At 47.0% G+C, this 12330-nt stretch overlaps 2 protein-coding genes across 10 annotated transcripts in view; both read right to left on the bottom strand.

Moving 5' to 3' along the window:
- The window catches only part of SEC31B (SEC31 homolog B, COPII coat complex component), a 46008-nt gene extending 42381 nt beyond the window's left edge, over positions 1 to 3627 (bottom strand). For all 9 annotated transcript variants that reach the window (XR_014253456.1, XR_014253457.1, XR_014253458.1 and 6 more), the window contains exons 1-3: positions 3526 to 3627; positions 1235 to 1321; positions 756 to 879 (exon numbers count right to left, since the gene is read on the bottom strand). Coding sequence is in view for 5 of the 9 variants with exons in the window: in XM_082425110.1 (XP_082281236.1) it covers positions 756 to 879; positions 1235 to 1313 (203 nt within the window). In the remaining 4 variants the exon portion in view is untranslated. The remainder of the gene's footprint in view (positions 1 to 755; positions 880 to 1234; positions 1322 to 3525) is intronic.
- Positions 3628 to 6733: 3106 nt separating this feature from the next.
- NDUFB8 (NADH:ubiquinone oxidoreductase subunit B8) lies at positions 6734 to 11996 on the bottom strand. The gene is made up of 5 exons (XM_082425408.1): positions 11838 to 11996; positions 11447 to 11573; positions 9878 to 9977; positions 9286 to 9441; positions 6734 to 6917 (listed from the first exon to the last, which is right to left on the bottom strand). Exons 1-5 carry the CDS (start codon positions 11920 to 11922, stop codon positions 6825 to 6827), a joined length of 561 nt encoding a protein of 186 aa, XP_082281534.1. The 5' UTR covers positions 11923 to 11996; the 3' UTR covers positions 6734 to 6824.
- Positions 11997 to 12330: the final 334 nt, after the last annotated feature.

Here is a 12330-nt window from a genome sequence, read left to right as displayed (position 1 = left end):
GAGTACAGTGAATATTCACATTTTTCCTGATTGTACAAAAATTTAGAGATCATTGATTCAGACTGTAAGCCTTATCTTTACACAACCTGTAAAAGAACAGTTGAATAATAGAAAGAAGGTAGGTTTTGGAGTAAGACAGGCCTAGACTTAAATCCTAGCTTCTCAGAGTTTTGGTTCTCTCCTATGTAAAATGGGAATAATGGTATTTATTGGTTAGGCTCATTTTGAGGAATGAATAAGATATTATACAGAGCCCCTAGCATAATGCCTGGCATGTATACATGTGCTTGGTGAGTGCTAGTACCCAGCCCTGTAAGCCTGCCAGAGCCATGAAATCCATGAGTGCCCAATTGGTGCCTGACAGCAATGAGGACAGGATCATTCTTTCGCCTCCCACTGGCAGACAAGGAAATATTGTGTAAGGCTGTTATCTTCACAAGAGCCAAGGGAGGAAGGAGCCAATTCCTCTGCGTTCAGAGACTGATCAGGTACTCGTGGGTCCAGGCTTCTGTGAGGCGTCTCTATCACATGATTCTGCATGACGCTGCTGCTGCTGACCACAAAGGTTGGAGTGGGTGTTTCCAAAATCCTCTTGCAAAATAAACCCAGAGTTAACTTCTCTCCTACTTAAAGATCATTCTCCCCTCACTTGTCTCCTCATGAGCCCTGAGAAGCACATACTACTCCCGGGATTCCCCATCAGGGTCTACATCAGGATCTGCCCTGCATACCCATCAAAAGTTCAGACATAGTACCTGCTGGAGGCAGACAGGACTCCCTTGCGTTTCAAGTCCAGAGAGGGGTCCCTGAAATCAACCTCAAAGATTTCCAATGTGCCATCTGTACTAAAGGAGGCATCTAGCTGCTGGGCAGATGTTCCTAGGCACAAGAAAAGTCAGGAAGAGGCAGCATATGAGCAACAATACATGCATGGATTTGGGGTATAAATGGTTAAGCAGTAGAGAAGAGGAGAACAGGAGAGGACTGGATATACCCTTTTTCAAATGGTAGCTCCAAAGAAAGCAAGAAAGCATGAGGTGCTTAGCCTTAAGCCAGAGTCCAAGGTTGCCCCCAGGTACCCAAAACTCCTAACATCCCTTTGCATATGCTGCTAGCCAACCCCAGATTTCCATGACTCTAAAACTTTCTCTGAAGCACAATAAAGAACCCTGGATACTAAGTTTCCCTTCAACCTATGTACTCCAGTGGATCCTCATCCACAGTATCACCATACCTGTGGCCAGATACACAGGGTACTGGCTAGCTGGGCTCCACACTTGTACGGCTGGCCGCTCAAGTTCCTTCAGCTTCATGGTCTGTCCTGTAGGTGGCAGAAAAGTGACATGGCCCTCAGCCTACTGAAAATAGAAACCAGCAAGCTTAAGGGCCAGATCAAGGGAACACCTGTGGACATGAGAGCTTGTTTCTCTCTCTCCACCATAGAATGGGGCATTTGGGGGCAACACAGGGTAACAAATACATGACCGTCTGCAGATCTGTAATGACAGTTCATTTTCCCAGTTACTGAAATCTAATGCTTTAAACCCTAAAAGATATTCAAACACACTGGTTGCCACAGGCCCAAGGGTGATGATAACCATCAAACCAAATAATCTCTCAGTGACCCTATCCAATCCCTTGGTTTTAAACATCATCCATATGTCGATGACTCCCAAATTTATATTGGCAACACAAATCTCTCCTCTGAGCTACAAGTTCTTATACACAACTGCTAATCAAATATTTCCATTTGGATATAGTAAAGATACCTAAAAGTTAGTCTGTCTAAAATAGAATTCTCTATTCCACCATCTCGCCCACCCATCTGTTCTTCCTTCAGTTTTCTTCATTTCAGCAAATGGTACCACCACCCAGCCAACTGATTAACCCCTAAACCTGAAAATCACCCTAGATCCCTCCTTCTCCCTTATTCCCTTCTAATCCATCATTAAGTCTTCCAAATTTTGCCTCCAAAATATATCTTAATCAGTCTATTTTTCTCCATCTTCACCACTGCTCTATTTGAAGATACTATCATCTATCACCTAGATTACTGGTCTTCTCCCTGCTACTCATCCCTGTCACCCAATTCATTCTCTGCATAGCAGCAGGAGTAAACTTTTAAAGTCAAAAATTGGATTTTGGGCCTTCCCTGGTGGCGCAGTGGTTGAGAATCTGCCTGCTAATGCAGGGAACACGGGTTCGAGCCCTGGTCTGGGAAGATCCCACATGCCGCGGAGCGGCTAGGCCCGTGGGCCACAACTACTGAGCCTGCGCGTCTGGAGCCTGTGCTCCGCAACAAGAGAGGCCGCGATAATGAGAGGCCCACGCATCGCGATGAAGAGTGGCCCCCACTTGCCGCAACTAGAGAAAGCCCTCGCACAGAAACGAAGACCCAACACAGCCATAAATAAATAAAACCCAAAGTTAAAAAAAAAAGTTAACACTGAACTTGATGGAGTAAACTTGGGACCCACTGTGACCTGCTTGAGCAAGCCACAGCCAGGTTAGTCTTGACCTACCAAAACAAAAGTTTTATTACTTAATAATCTCAAATGTACTCTCCAGCTTGAAGAAAGTTTAAGGCTGCCAACTCAGCCAAGATTTCCCGGGGACCTCTAAACACTTCAGGAATATTCGGACAAGATCGTACATCATACTACACGGTCACCAGTGCCACCTGCTGGTCAACACCATTTTTACGTTTCTGGAGAAAGGTCTCTTAAGCGGGAGCTGCAATTAGCCGTGTGCACTTGACGTCCATATCTCATTTAATTCTCACAATGGTTCTGGGCGGCCAGTACTGATACTATCCGCATTTTACAGAGAAAAAACTGGCTAGGCCAGGCTGTGCACCCCAACAGCCTCCAGAGCCCAGTGCTTTTAACTATTATACCAGTCTAAACTAAACTCCATGAAGTGTTTAAACCCCAGCCTACAAATTGGGAAGATGGGCTTTTAATCCACTTTGTTCAAAGACATCTGTTCACAAAAAAGGTCCCCGCTGCGGTCAGAATGCCGGGGGCCGGAGGCGTTAAAAGTGGGAGAGCTATGACCACTCAACCAAGAGCTGGACACGCTCGTGCAGTGAAAGAGGATGCCAGCTACCCTTGGCTGTCCACTCGCTCCGGAGGATGGTCGGCCTCCCCCGCGGCGCGCCGGCGTTAGCACTGACAGGCCTTCCCGCCCAGGCCAGACGCAGAGACCCGTTGCCGACATTGGGCCCAAGCCAGGTCAGGGCCCAGTGCTGATGGGGGAGGCGCCAGGGCAGCGCTGGAGAGAGGCCGTCTTCGGGCTGAGGCACCCGGGCGCGGCAGGGAGAGCGAGCCGAGTGCAGGCCGAGAGCAGGGCAGGTGTCGTGGGGTCCCCTGAGAGGCACACCGGCAGGAGCCCCGGGAGCGGGGCGGGCCGGAGTCCCAGCGGAGGGCGAGCGCGCCCCGGCACCCTCCCGAGAGAGGGGCGGCGCTCGGGGCCCCCGGCACGGCCTCCCCTCTCAGCGGCCCCGTACAGGCGGTAAAAACCAACCTGCGCGGAGAGCCCAAGCCAGGGGTCTGGCGCGGCGTAACTGGAGCCGGAGCCGGTCTTCTCTCAGGGCTTTGGAGCTCAGGGGGGCGCTGTGGACGGCGGCTGCGGAGGGCCAAAAGTAGTCCCGGCCCGCAGGTCCCACCTCCCACACGCGCCGCCAGGCGCCGGGCCCAGCACCCGGCTGACCCACGGAGAACGTTCCCTAATAGGATTATAGCTTTTAATCGGGCCTCCCTCACCTGTCCTGTGATTGCGCAGTGGGTCAGATCCCGCGACCAGTAAGTTCTGGTCTATTCAATTTGAGTCAGGCTCCGCGGGCAGCCTCTGAAAAGGGAAAATAACTCATTATTTACTTATTGAAACGGAGAAGACCCGGCCCTAGCTCCAGGAGCTCTCAGTGGAATCCACTTAGTTGAAAAGGTAAAAAGCAATCTAGGCCATAAATGGCGGTGAGTGACTTTCATGCAGCCCAGCAACAACTGGTGCCCCCAACCGTTGGTTGAACTAATTAAAAGCTATAGATGGGCGGGGGGCGAGGTACCAGGGGCTTCCTGGAAGGTTTCAGGGACGAGACAGGTGTCATACGTTGGGGCTTCAAGAAGATAGGTGAACTCCCAGCTAGGAAGAAGGGGCCCAACCGGCTAATAGCGCCCTGGTGTTTCCCATACCAAGAATGAAAGGGACTACAGTTGGGGGAGTGGGCTGGATTCAGATTGTGGAATACCAATTCAACAATGCAGGTAATTGGGAGTTACTGAAAATTATGGGCAGATATGCAATAAGATTATATCAGACTAGCAATATGGATCACCATGCAGAGAACAGAGCTGGAGGCAGGGAATCAAATTAGGAGACTAATAGAACAATCCAGGTACCAGGTGATGAAAGCCTGGATTAACATAGTGGCAATGATTGTAAAAGAAAGCTGGACAGGCTCTTGTGACTGATAAAAAGTTGGAGGGGGGGGGGTGATCATATATATTTTTTATATTGATTGAGGGAATTATGGCATTTCCAAATAAAATGTTCTGTAGGCAGCTGAAGATCTTAGACCTAAGTTATTTGATTTAAATTTTTAATTTAATGCATGAATTCTACCACCATATTCCAGCCTGATATACCCCCAAAGATGGTGAGCTGGTTAATCTTATGACTTATGACATGGTCCCAAGTCATTGTGACACAGCTCTAGATTTCCTTTTCACGTGGACATGGGAGTTTTGAACTCAGGACAGAAAAGAATTTAGGGCATTGGTGGTGCCTGCCCACTCTATGTACTAAGTATTTCTTGAACTTCTTAGCACAACAGTGGATGAGAAACAGGGTTGAAAACTGAACCTCAGGCAACACTTCGAAGTAGGGAATGAGGCCAAGGTGTCACTGGAGTGCTCTGAAAGAAATCTGAACCAAAGGCATAAGGTCACAGTTTCAAGTAGGACATGATTTAAAAAAAAAAAAAGTTAAATAAGTGCACCCTTCTCTCAACCCAGACACCTTAGAAATTCTTTTCACCTCGTTTTACAAATGCCAGTCTCCTCTTCTAGGTAACTTCTTGAAGGCAATTATTTTCTTGTTCAACTTTATATCCCCAGGACCTATCAGTGTCTGATATATATTAGGCAGACAGACGTTTGTTAAATGATTATCAAATGCTCTAAAGGACAGAGAATGAAAACATATAAAAAGCAGTGGAGACCTTCAAAGAGAGGCATTTCAGAAGAAGTACCCACTCCCTGATCTCATAAAGGTCTTTCACTGCCTGAATACCACTAAAGGACCCCTTATTTAGCATGAATGGACTTGCTTCTACAGATCATGTTGAATGTATGCTTTCTTATGAGACAGGTTTTCAGGCAATATCATTGTAATTTAAGAAAATGTCCCTAAAGGAAAGAAAAGAACATAAATTGGTTCTCTTTAAAACAGATGCATTGAAATAGACCCTCAGGGCTTCCCTGGTGGCCCAGTGGTTAAGAATCAGCCTGCCAATGCAGGGGACACGGGTTTCAGCCCTGGTCTGGGAAGATCCCACATGCTGCAGAGCAACTAAGCCCATGCGCCACAACTACTGAGCCTGCGCTCTAGAGCCCGCGAGCCACAACTACTGCGCCCGCGTGCCACAACTACTGAAGCCTGCCCGCCTAGAGCCCGTGCTCCGCAACAGAAGCCACCACAATGAGAAGCCCACGCACCACAACAAAGAGTAGCCCCCACTCACCAGAACCAGAGAAAGCCCGCACACAGCAACGAAGACCCGACACAGCCAAAAATAAATAAATAAATAAATTTAAAAAAAAAAGAAACAGACCCTCAGAAACATGGTTTTTCTCTTTCTAAGGCTATTATAGGAGCTTGGATGAATCATTAAGGTAGTGAAAGCCATGTATAGGTTCAGTAATAAGTCAATGACTATCTAATTAATAAACATAGGTAATGCCAATTTATCAATTTATAAGAGTCTAGGATTCAGAAGTTGCTTTGGAATAAATACATATTTTCTTTTTTTTAATTGAAGTATAATTGATTTACAATGTGTTTTTAATAAATACATACTTTTAAAAAAATTAATTAGTTTTGGCTGCGCTGGGTCTTTGTTGCTGCGCATGGGCTTTCTCTAGTTGCGGCGAGCGGGGGCTACTCTTTGTCGCGGTGTGCGGGCTTCTCATCACGGTGGCTTCTCTTGTTGCAGAGCATGGGCTCTAGGTGCATGGGCTTCCGTAGTTGTGGCACACGGTCTCAGTAGTTGTGGCGCACAGGCTTAGTTGCTCCGTGGTATGTGGGATCTTCTCGGACCAGGGCTCAAACCCATGTCCCATGCATTGGCAGGCGGATTCTTAACCACTGCGCCACCAAGGAAGTCCCAAATACATATTCTTATAAGAGATATAAGATTAGAGGCAATCACAGCCCTAGGCCAGTCCCAAAACACCTATTTATCCTATAATATACTTGAAACATGTTAGAATATTGTTTTTTAGCTAACCACTTATTATTAAAAAGTTTTTTTATGGGAAATAAATCTTGCTCCAACTTGAGAAGTCAGGAACGTATCTTCCTTCTTCCGCAACCCTGTAGATGGGGAAAGGAGCTACCCTTACCACCTGCTGTACAACTGGAACCCTCAACTACTTTTCCCAGTGAAATTAGCAAATCAACATCTTCTTGTGCTTAAGCAGTGGCTATTCCTGGGGAAATGAGGCACAGATACCACAGTACTAAGTTTTATTAGCGATTTCATTAAGGTAAAATCTCTAGGATTGAGGGAGTCAGTTAGGGGGCACAAAGCCCACGAAGCCTCCTCAGATCTCATAGTGAACCACCGGCTCAGGTTCTTTGTTGGGATCGCCACCTCGTTCCAGGTACAGATTATTGTAAGGATACTGCTTTGGTCCCTAAGAAAAAAACACAGGTCAGCAAGAACAACATATATCTATGTAGCCAATACCTGGCTACACCCCGCTCTGAGTGAAGAATCACACACAGTAAATGGGTACATGGTAGGCTTTGGTCAGACCCAGCACCTGGCTACACCCCGCTCTGAGTGAAGAATCACACACAGTAAATGGGTACATGGTAGGCTTTGGTCAGACCCAGCTGGGCTAGAACAGCAGGGACAGCACTCCTCTTCCCCGCTCAGCCCAAGGCAGAGAGAAAGCCTAGATTGTAAGAGAAGTGGTGCCTACACTGTGTGTGTGTGAGTGAGAGTGAGAGAGAGAGGGAGGGAGGGAGAGGGAGAAAGGAGAAAGAGAGAGGGAGAAAGGGAGAGTGTGAGGGAGAGCTTTCTAAATGAGACGATGCATCCATCCATCCCACTCTCTCTCAGGGTCGAGACAGACTCAATCTCCTTTTAAGTCACTCAGCCTCTAATGGTTCCACCACTAAAGTGGCCTAGCAAATGAGGCGTGCAGGAGCAGCAGTGGGGGAAAGCACAGAGGAGACACGGCTCGGACGTGCTTTAGGGGCTGCTGGCTTTACCAACAAAGAGCTGTCAGAGAACACAGCTCAAGGGGAGGAGAAAAGGGTGATGTGCTTACAGAACTGAAAAATGGAAGAGCCACACTATGTTTCTTGCTCTCCTGAAGTGAAGTTAGCGCTCACACCAGCCCTATGTGCACTCTCCAGCCTGGGGCCCCTGGGGCTCGGTAGGAAGGCTTGTGTCAGTGCACACAGACACACACGCTACTGTTAGGACATTGATTATCTCAGCACAGGTAGCACTGTGCAGCCAACTGCACACAGCAGCCTCCTGCTTTCAGTTCCTTTCCTCACAATCTACCCTGTAGACTACTCCCAAATTAATCTTCCTAAAAACCTAGGCTTCATTATGGCATTCTTCTGTTCAGAAACCCAACATGGCTCCCTGCTGCCTAGAGGCAGACCAAGTCATCCCTGTATCCCCAACCCTTAGCACCTTCTGTACCTGGTGCGTGATAGGGGCTTCATAAATATTTACTGAATTAGTGCATCACTATACCATCAAGTCCAGATCCCTTAGCCATGCAGTAAAAGGTGCCCAACCTAACTGATCAAACTCACTTCACAGTATTTTTTTTAACACAGCAGTTTTGACACCTGATTTCCCAGGACATCAGAATTACCTGGGAACTTGTTAAATATTGATTCTAGAACCCCATTCTGAAATTACTGAATTAGGCTCTCCAGGAAGTGGGGCTCAGGAATCTGAATTTTTAGTAGCTCTCCAGGTAACCAATGCAGCTGGTTATCTAGGAACTATTTATAAGCCTATTCCACTCCAGCTAACTCACTGTCCTCTTCCTTCATTCTATTTTCTCTCGCCCCAAATGTTCTCTTCAACTTCTCCCCACCATCTAAAATATATGTATTTTAGCATCTAGCATAATCCTTCTCCTTAACAGCACCTGATACCCCCAGCATACACATTCACTACTCACATATATACACAAAAACTGTGCCAAATTCCTATATATATGTTCCAATGTTGCTCATGTCATGTATCTAAAATTTCTTCTTATCCAAATTAAACGTCCTTAAAGCTAGACAGTATATTTTCTTTCTTTTTTAAAATTTATTTACATATAGTTGATTTACATTGTTTGTTAATTTCTGCTGTACAGCAAAGTGATTCAGTTATACATATATATACATTCTTTTTCATATTCTTTTCAATTATAGTTTATCACAGGATATTGAATATAGTTTCCTGTGCTATACAGTAGGACCTTGTTGTTTATCCATTCTATTTATACTAGTTTGCATCTGCTAATCCCAAACTCCCAATCCATCCCTCCCCTACACCCCTTAGCAACCGCAAGTCTGTTCTCTACAGACAGTATATTTTCTATGTCCTTTACATTCTCTAAAATCTAACTGTCCATGCTTGCAGTAAACATTTAATTGCTTCCAGTACCCTATAGGAAGTGCCCTTCACACCAACAAAGGATAAGCTTTCAACTCGAGATTCCTTGACTCTACCTTAAAAGATCACTTGCTGAAATATTATTGGTAAGTACAGTTCCCCAAATGGCAACTCTAAAGACTAGCTGGCTTCTCCATTCTCATTCCTCACCTAGTCCTACAGTTTCTTCTCACTCAGACTGATCCAAGATGCAGGCAGGAGCAATGCTCTGGTACTTGTACCAGGCCAGTGGGTAAGACCCTCTATAGGCCTTACCAGGAAGTCAAGCTTGGTATTGGCTGGATCCCTACTCCAGAGACTTCATTCCCTCAGGAAACAAGGCTAAGTAAGTGTGGCTGAGGGAGCACTTCTCAGATACTCACCACAGGCTGGTAGGTGGGGTAAGTCTCTCCCACCCAAAACATGAACAGCATGAAGGCCACGAAACCGAAGAGGTGCTTACACATGAGATTCCAAGAAACAGGAGTGGGGGACGTGTCCACACGGTTCCTGATATACATGTCTAGGTCCCAGTGCATCTGAGACAAAAAGGCAGATCACTGTCACATACTGCTGTTCCTGCAAAAGGCATGCAGTCCAGAGTGATTAGAGCCTCATAGAAGGCTTGAAAGGCATTCTACTGCCCTGGGCAATATTCTGAGAGCCACATCTGAGATATTGTAGCCCACAGGACTGGATGCTGGCTTATGTCTAGGTTCTGCTGACCAGAGACAGCTCAGTCATAGAAGTTCACAACTCTTACAATACAGAGCTTTGACTCTTACAATACAGAGCTTTGATTACTCCCAGACATCCCGTTCCACACAACACACAGGGAACATCAGATCTCAGATTGCTGGACCTCGCTTCCTTGGGCAGAAAAACTTTAGTGTTACTTGGGCAGAAAAGTGCCATTTGAGCTACAGAAGACATAGGGAAAAGGAAGGAAGGTCAAATGGGATATGGTTCTCTCACCGGTTCACCCCAGTTCAACCGCAGGTCTGGGTGGTCCCAGTCATACCATGGATCCCTCTCCTGCTGTGAGCGGTCAGGGAGCTTCGGGTAGTCACCATACCTGAGAGACAGCAAGAACTTCTGGACAGGGCTCTGAGTAGCCTCACTCAGACAATTCACAGTCTCCTCATCTCAGAGATGAGAAACCAAGTGACAGAGATAACTGCCTCCCCTAAGGACAGAGGAACTGACCTTCAAATCAAGATCTCAATTTTTTCCCTGAGGTGTACATATTGAGAAATGCTGAGTTAAATGGCCACTGGTAAATATCCCAAATTTCCCCCCAAAAAGACTGTGCCAGTTTACATTCCTGCAAACGGTATAAAAGAGATCCATTTCCCTGAATGCCTTCCAATACCAAATTTAAAAATGTTATTTGATAAGTGAAAAAAAATCTCAATTTTTACTCACTAAGCACAGAATAACCAAAGAAGTCCAAATTGTCATTAAAAATTTATGTCAAACACTGAAACATTTTAACATATGTAAGCTTTTCTTATCTTCTTTCAACAGAAAGAAGGAAAGTCATGCAATGTTATAATGTTAGTGCTGGAAGGGAATTTAACAATCACTCTGTTTCCCCCATTAGACAGAAAAAGAAACTGAAGTTCAGAGTCTGAACCTAAGATCGCCCAGTTAATTGGAATAAAAACAAAAGGGTACATATTAGAAAAGCACTTTTCACAGCAACTGTGTTTCTCAACCACAGAGTTGACATACATCTCCAAGTCTCAAACACCTCATGGGTCTTCTTGATAAGCTGGATTTTTCCCCAACAAAACCAGGTTCAACTTATACAGACTGCTACCGAGGCTGCTCTTGTCCACAACACAATAAAAGACATAGGAAATGATGACAACTAGACATGTGTCACAGAAAGTGATTGGAAAACAACAAGACGAATAGGAGCTGCTGAAACCACGGCTGAAAGAGTGATGCTAGGACAGAAAATGAGGGTGATGGTAATCAACTCAGACAATTAACCACAGGGATGTTACGGGGGTGCGGGGGCAAAACCATCAAGTGGGGTAAGGGAGTTGGCTATTTAATCTGCTTTAAAGTTGCTACGACTTCCACAGCGCTAACTGCAAAATATTTCTTAAAAGAGAGATATACATGTAAATATAGAGTACTCCATCTACAAATAAGGTTCTCATGACAGGAATCCAGCTCTAGCCTGGTCACGTGCCTGGATGACAGCACCTGAGCCCAGCAGATGCTCAATCTAAATGAAACCTTGCGCTCTGGATGGAGCCAAAGAAGGTTCCTGCTATTCAGGGGTCCTCAAGGGAGCTATTAAAACCTCAGCTTCCTCATTTGAGGAAACAGCCTGAGCCAAGGAGAAAATTGAAGTCCCCTCGGCTGCAGCTGCTCACCCATCCCCTCCCACCTCCCTCCACGGAGAAAAGCGCCCACACCGTTGACTCTGAGGGGTCACTAAAAGGTTCGGGGAAAAGGGTCAGAGTAGAGCTACCCAACCCAGCCGAACTTCTCCCATCACTACCCAGGTGCGAGCAGACCCTATCTCACCCCATGCCATCATCTGGGTACGGCTCGTAGTCTTCCACCCGCATATTATACTTCTTGGCGGCGGCAGCCCGTTCTTCTGGGGTCCTGGGATAGGGTCCCGGGAGCATGTCCTTGGTAATGTGGGAGGCTGGAGAGCAGATGAGGGCACGTCAGAAGCGACCCCATTCCTCCTGCCACTCTGAAGGCTTCAAGCTGCGGTGGCTGCAGAGACCGGAGCCCGAGGCTTCGAGGGACCAGCAGACCCTCCACCTGTTTTTCTGAATACACCAACTCCACCTCCGCCCTTGCCCGGACTCGGCCGCCGCGGTATCCACAATACCCACCCTCCGTCCGACGCACCAAACCTCAGGCACCCCCCTCCCACACTGAGGCCTCGCCCGTTCTCGCGGACCTGTCCGTGCACCCATGGGCACCACGTTTCGGGATGCCCTTTGCAGCCATCGGACTCCCAGAACCCCCGCCCTGGCCGCCGCCATCTTCACCTTCTTCTTATTTCACCCCGCACATGCGCAAAGACCTTGTCACGGCGGCTGAGCCGGGCCAAACGCGACAAGGGAGAAAAGTCTTAAAGGTTCAATAAGGGCGGGGCTTAAACGGTGCTAGGAAGCCAGAGGGAAGATGAGCGGTTGGATAGAGGCAGAGAGGGAAAGCGGGAAGGAGAGAAAAACAAGCAGGTCACTGCTTTGACATTTCGGATTGTTATGTCCCTTTTCTACCTCAGCTGACTTAGACGCATCCAGGGATAACGGGCACTCAGAACCTGAGCATCTCAGGTGGACAGCTGACCCACCTACCCCAGGACCGGTACAAGTAAAAGGAGCCTGTCAATCTGTTTTCTGACTGCTTGCCTTTTTCCTCTCCTTCACTGGCAGTTCCTCCTTCCA

This window comes from Balaenoptera physalus, assembly GCF_965194825.1.
Source record: "Balaenoptera physalus genome assembly, chromosome: 14".
Lineage (NCBI taxonomy): Eukaryota > Metazoa > Chordata > Mammalia > Artiodactyla > Balaenopteridae > Balaenoptera > Balaenoptera physalus.
Note: the sequence above shows the minus strand (reverse complement) of the source record. Positions and strands in the feature narration are given on the sequence as shown.

Coding starts and splice junctions, on each gene's coding strand:
- NDUFB8 (XM_082425408.1), bottom strand. CDS start 11,922: ATGGCGGCGGCCAGGGCGGGGGTTCTGGGAGTCCGATGGCTGCAAAGG. Junction 9,978..11,446: donor TACCCAGATGATGGCATGGG/GTGAGATAGGGT, acceptor GCTGTCTCTCAG/GTATGGTGACTACCCGAAGC. Junction 9,442..9,877: donor GGTTGAACTGGGGTGAACCG/GTGAGAGAACCA, acceptor TTTTTGTCTCAG/ATGCACTGGGACCTAGACAT.